Source organism: Pteropus vampyrus, unplaced genomic scaffold, assembly GCF_000151845.1.
Source record: "Pteropus vampyrus isolate Shadow unplaced genomic scaffold, Pvam_2.0 Scaffold11230, whole genome shotgun sequence".
NCBI lineage: Eukaryota > Metazoa > Chordata > Mammalia > Chiroptera > Pteropodidae > Pteropus > Pteropus vampyrus.
In genome coordinates, this window is record NW_011900011.1 from 1 (window position 1) to 2,297 (window position 2,297).

The 2,297-nt window shown below is 37.4% G+C and overlaps 1 protein-coding gene across 1 annotated transcript; it reads right to left on the reverse strand.

Moving 5' to 3' along the window:
• Positions 1-6: 6 nt before the first annotated feature.
• Positions 7-1,974, reverse strand: LOC105310773 (probable ATP-dependent RNA helicase DDX47). The gene is made up of 5 exons (XM_011386887.2): positions 1,635-1,974; positions 1,297-1,368; positions 940-1,058; positions 273-344; positions 7-154 (listed from the first exon to the last, which is right to left on the reverse strand). The coding sequence occupies exons 1-5, from the start codon at positions 1,963-1,965 to the stop codon at positions 20-22; spliced, it is 729 nt and encodes a 242-aa protein (XP_011385189.2). The 5' UTR covers positions 1,966-1,974; the 3' UTR covers positions 7-19.
• Between the last annotated feature and the right edge of the window lie 323 nt (positions 1,975-2,297).

Here is a 2,297-nt window from a genome sequence, read left to right on the forward strand (position 1 = left end):
GAGGGAGAGGCAAGAATGATCAAAGCAAATACTTTACCTTGAATTTAGAGGGAATAAAAAGATAATATTGTTGTAATTTCTCAACCGTCTGGTATTTAGAGGAAACAGCACATTTCACAGGATTCTTCAGCGCCGCTCGCTGAAGTTTTTGTACCTGAGGGAAAAAACCTAGATTAGTACAGGGATTTCCCAACGCTCTATTTTTATTACTGTTGTTACTATTGTTTTCATTTATCAATTCTTATAAAAAATAAGTCCTAGAAAAATCTCACCTTCTTGGTCATGGTAGCAGAGAAGAGAAATGTTTTCCGATCTCGGGGAATCACTTTAAGGATCTTGTCAACCTAACGCACAAAGAGGAAAGGAACCAATTTAACATTAGACTGGACACCTGCAAATCGTCTTTGTGAAGGAGATAGAGAATAGAATGATGAACTAAATACATCATCGTGAGGATCTGGGGACTCAAAAAATTCAATTCAATTCAGCTAAAATTTACTGAGTATTTGCTATTTGACACCATACCAGATGCTATAAAAAAAAATGTGATTCAGAGAAAAAGAACAATTTAAATTAGTAGATTAGAATTAACCTAAGAGAAAAGTCAAGAATAAGTATTAATCAACTAAATAGGCCATGATGAGTCATCAAAGAAAACAGATATTTCAAGGTGTATGAAAAAGGTCCAAATCAAATGAAGTAGAAAATAAAATCTCATTTTGGTATTTCTCATCTCTGAAATTGGAGTCAAATTATATTCTAAAGAAGATGCTGAGGCACTGACAATGCAAAGAGGACCAAGAGTGAAAAATGACAGCAGAGACGTTCAGATTAGCTGATCATGATGCAGTGTTCTACATAAAGCGGTGTACAATGAACCAAATTTTTAAACAGGGCACTTGAGATGCTCTAAAAGGAGGAAAGAAATTGAGAGCTTACCTCTGTCTCAAAATCCATATTCAATATTCGGTCTGCTTCATCCATGACCAAGTATTTGAGAGCTCTTAAATTGAAACCTTTTGTATTTTCCAAGTGGTCAATCAATCGACCAGGAGTTGCTACCAAGAAAGGTTGAGGAGAAAGAGCAATGTTTAGGAATGAAGAAAAAAGGAAAGAATATTACCAAGCCCCTCCTCAATCCCCCCTCACTCCCCCGTCAATTTTAGAAATTAAAAAAATAAACAGGGTTACAAAAATCTGTTCTTCAGTCTTTCCACACAAGTAAGTTATACCCAACATTAGCAGATTTCCTCCAATTCATCACTGTCAGTTGTCTTACCTTTGTCAATTACTCACCTATTACTATATGTGGTTTTTTTGCCAGGGCCAGAGACTGGGACATTGAATCAATTCCACCTACAATCACAGCTACAGGGAAAAAAAAAACCAAACAAACATAGAAAGGAGATCCTTATTTTTTTCCCACAGTTCACTGAACAACTTTTAAAGCCAATAGTAGATTTCTACTTAAACATGTTCTTCCCTTAAATGTACAACTTTCCCCCAAGCCAAAAAACCAAATCAGCTCTTTAGGCCAATAAACTTATGCTAATAATACTTCCTTCCATTCTCCTTTCACACTCATTCTCAAGTCATGAGGAAACTCTTAAGACTCCTTCCATTCAGACACTTACCACTCTGTACTCCAATAGAAGACCCCAGGGCTTCAAACTGTTCTGAAATCTGAAAGGCCAGCTCCCGGGTGGGGGTGAGAACTAAGGCAAACAAACGCTGGGGCGTCTCCAGCAGCGCATTCAGAATGGGCAAAGCAAAGGCCCCTGTTTTTCCAGAGCCAGTTTCCGCCAACCCAATGATATCACGACCTAGAAGAAAAAGAAAACGTCTAATGGCAAAGAAATTTCTCTCTGCATTTTCACCACATTTTGTACGACACAATGCTGGGCACAAAGTAGACACTGAATAAATATTTGATAAATTATAGAGAGAGGGAGGTTGCATAGACATAAGACATGGTCTCTGTTCTAGATAAGATCAAAATCCAAAGATGAGATACAAATACACAAATACATTATAATGTAATAAGTGCTTTAACATAAGCCCTGTGAAATACAGTGAGAACACAATGGAAGGAGTAACTTACTGCCCTAAGGAGTCAGGAAAGGCTAACAGAGGTGATAGGTAAATTAAATCTGGAAGTTAAGCAAAGAAGGAAAGAAAGGATGTTCCTGTATGATAAGAAGATGGAGACTTTAAAGAACATAGCATGCATAGGGAGAGTGAGAAGTACAATGTCTAGAACACAGAAGTCTTAAGGGGGGGAAGGGAGAAGAATGAGG

Bases quoted from the DNA above. Each gene is read 5' to 3' on its own strand.
- LOC105310773 (XM_011386887.2), bottom strand. From the start codon at position 1,965: ATGTCTATGCAACCTCCCTCTCTCTATAATTTATCAAATATTTATTCA. The intron at 1,369-1,634 runs GTAAGTGTCTGA...TTTTCCCTGTAG, and splicing joins TTCTATTGGAGTACAGAGTG to CTGTGATTGTAGGTGGAATT. The intron at 155-272 runs GTGAGATTTTTC...TTTTTCCCTCAG, and splicing joins CTGCTACCATGACCAAGAAG to GTACAAAAACTTCAGCGAGC.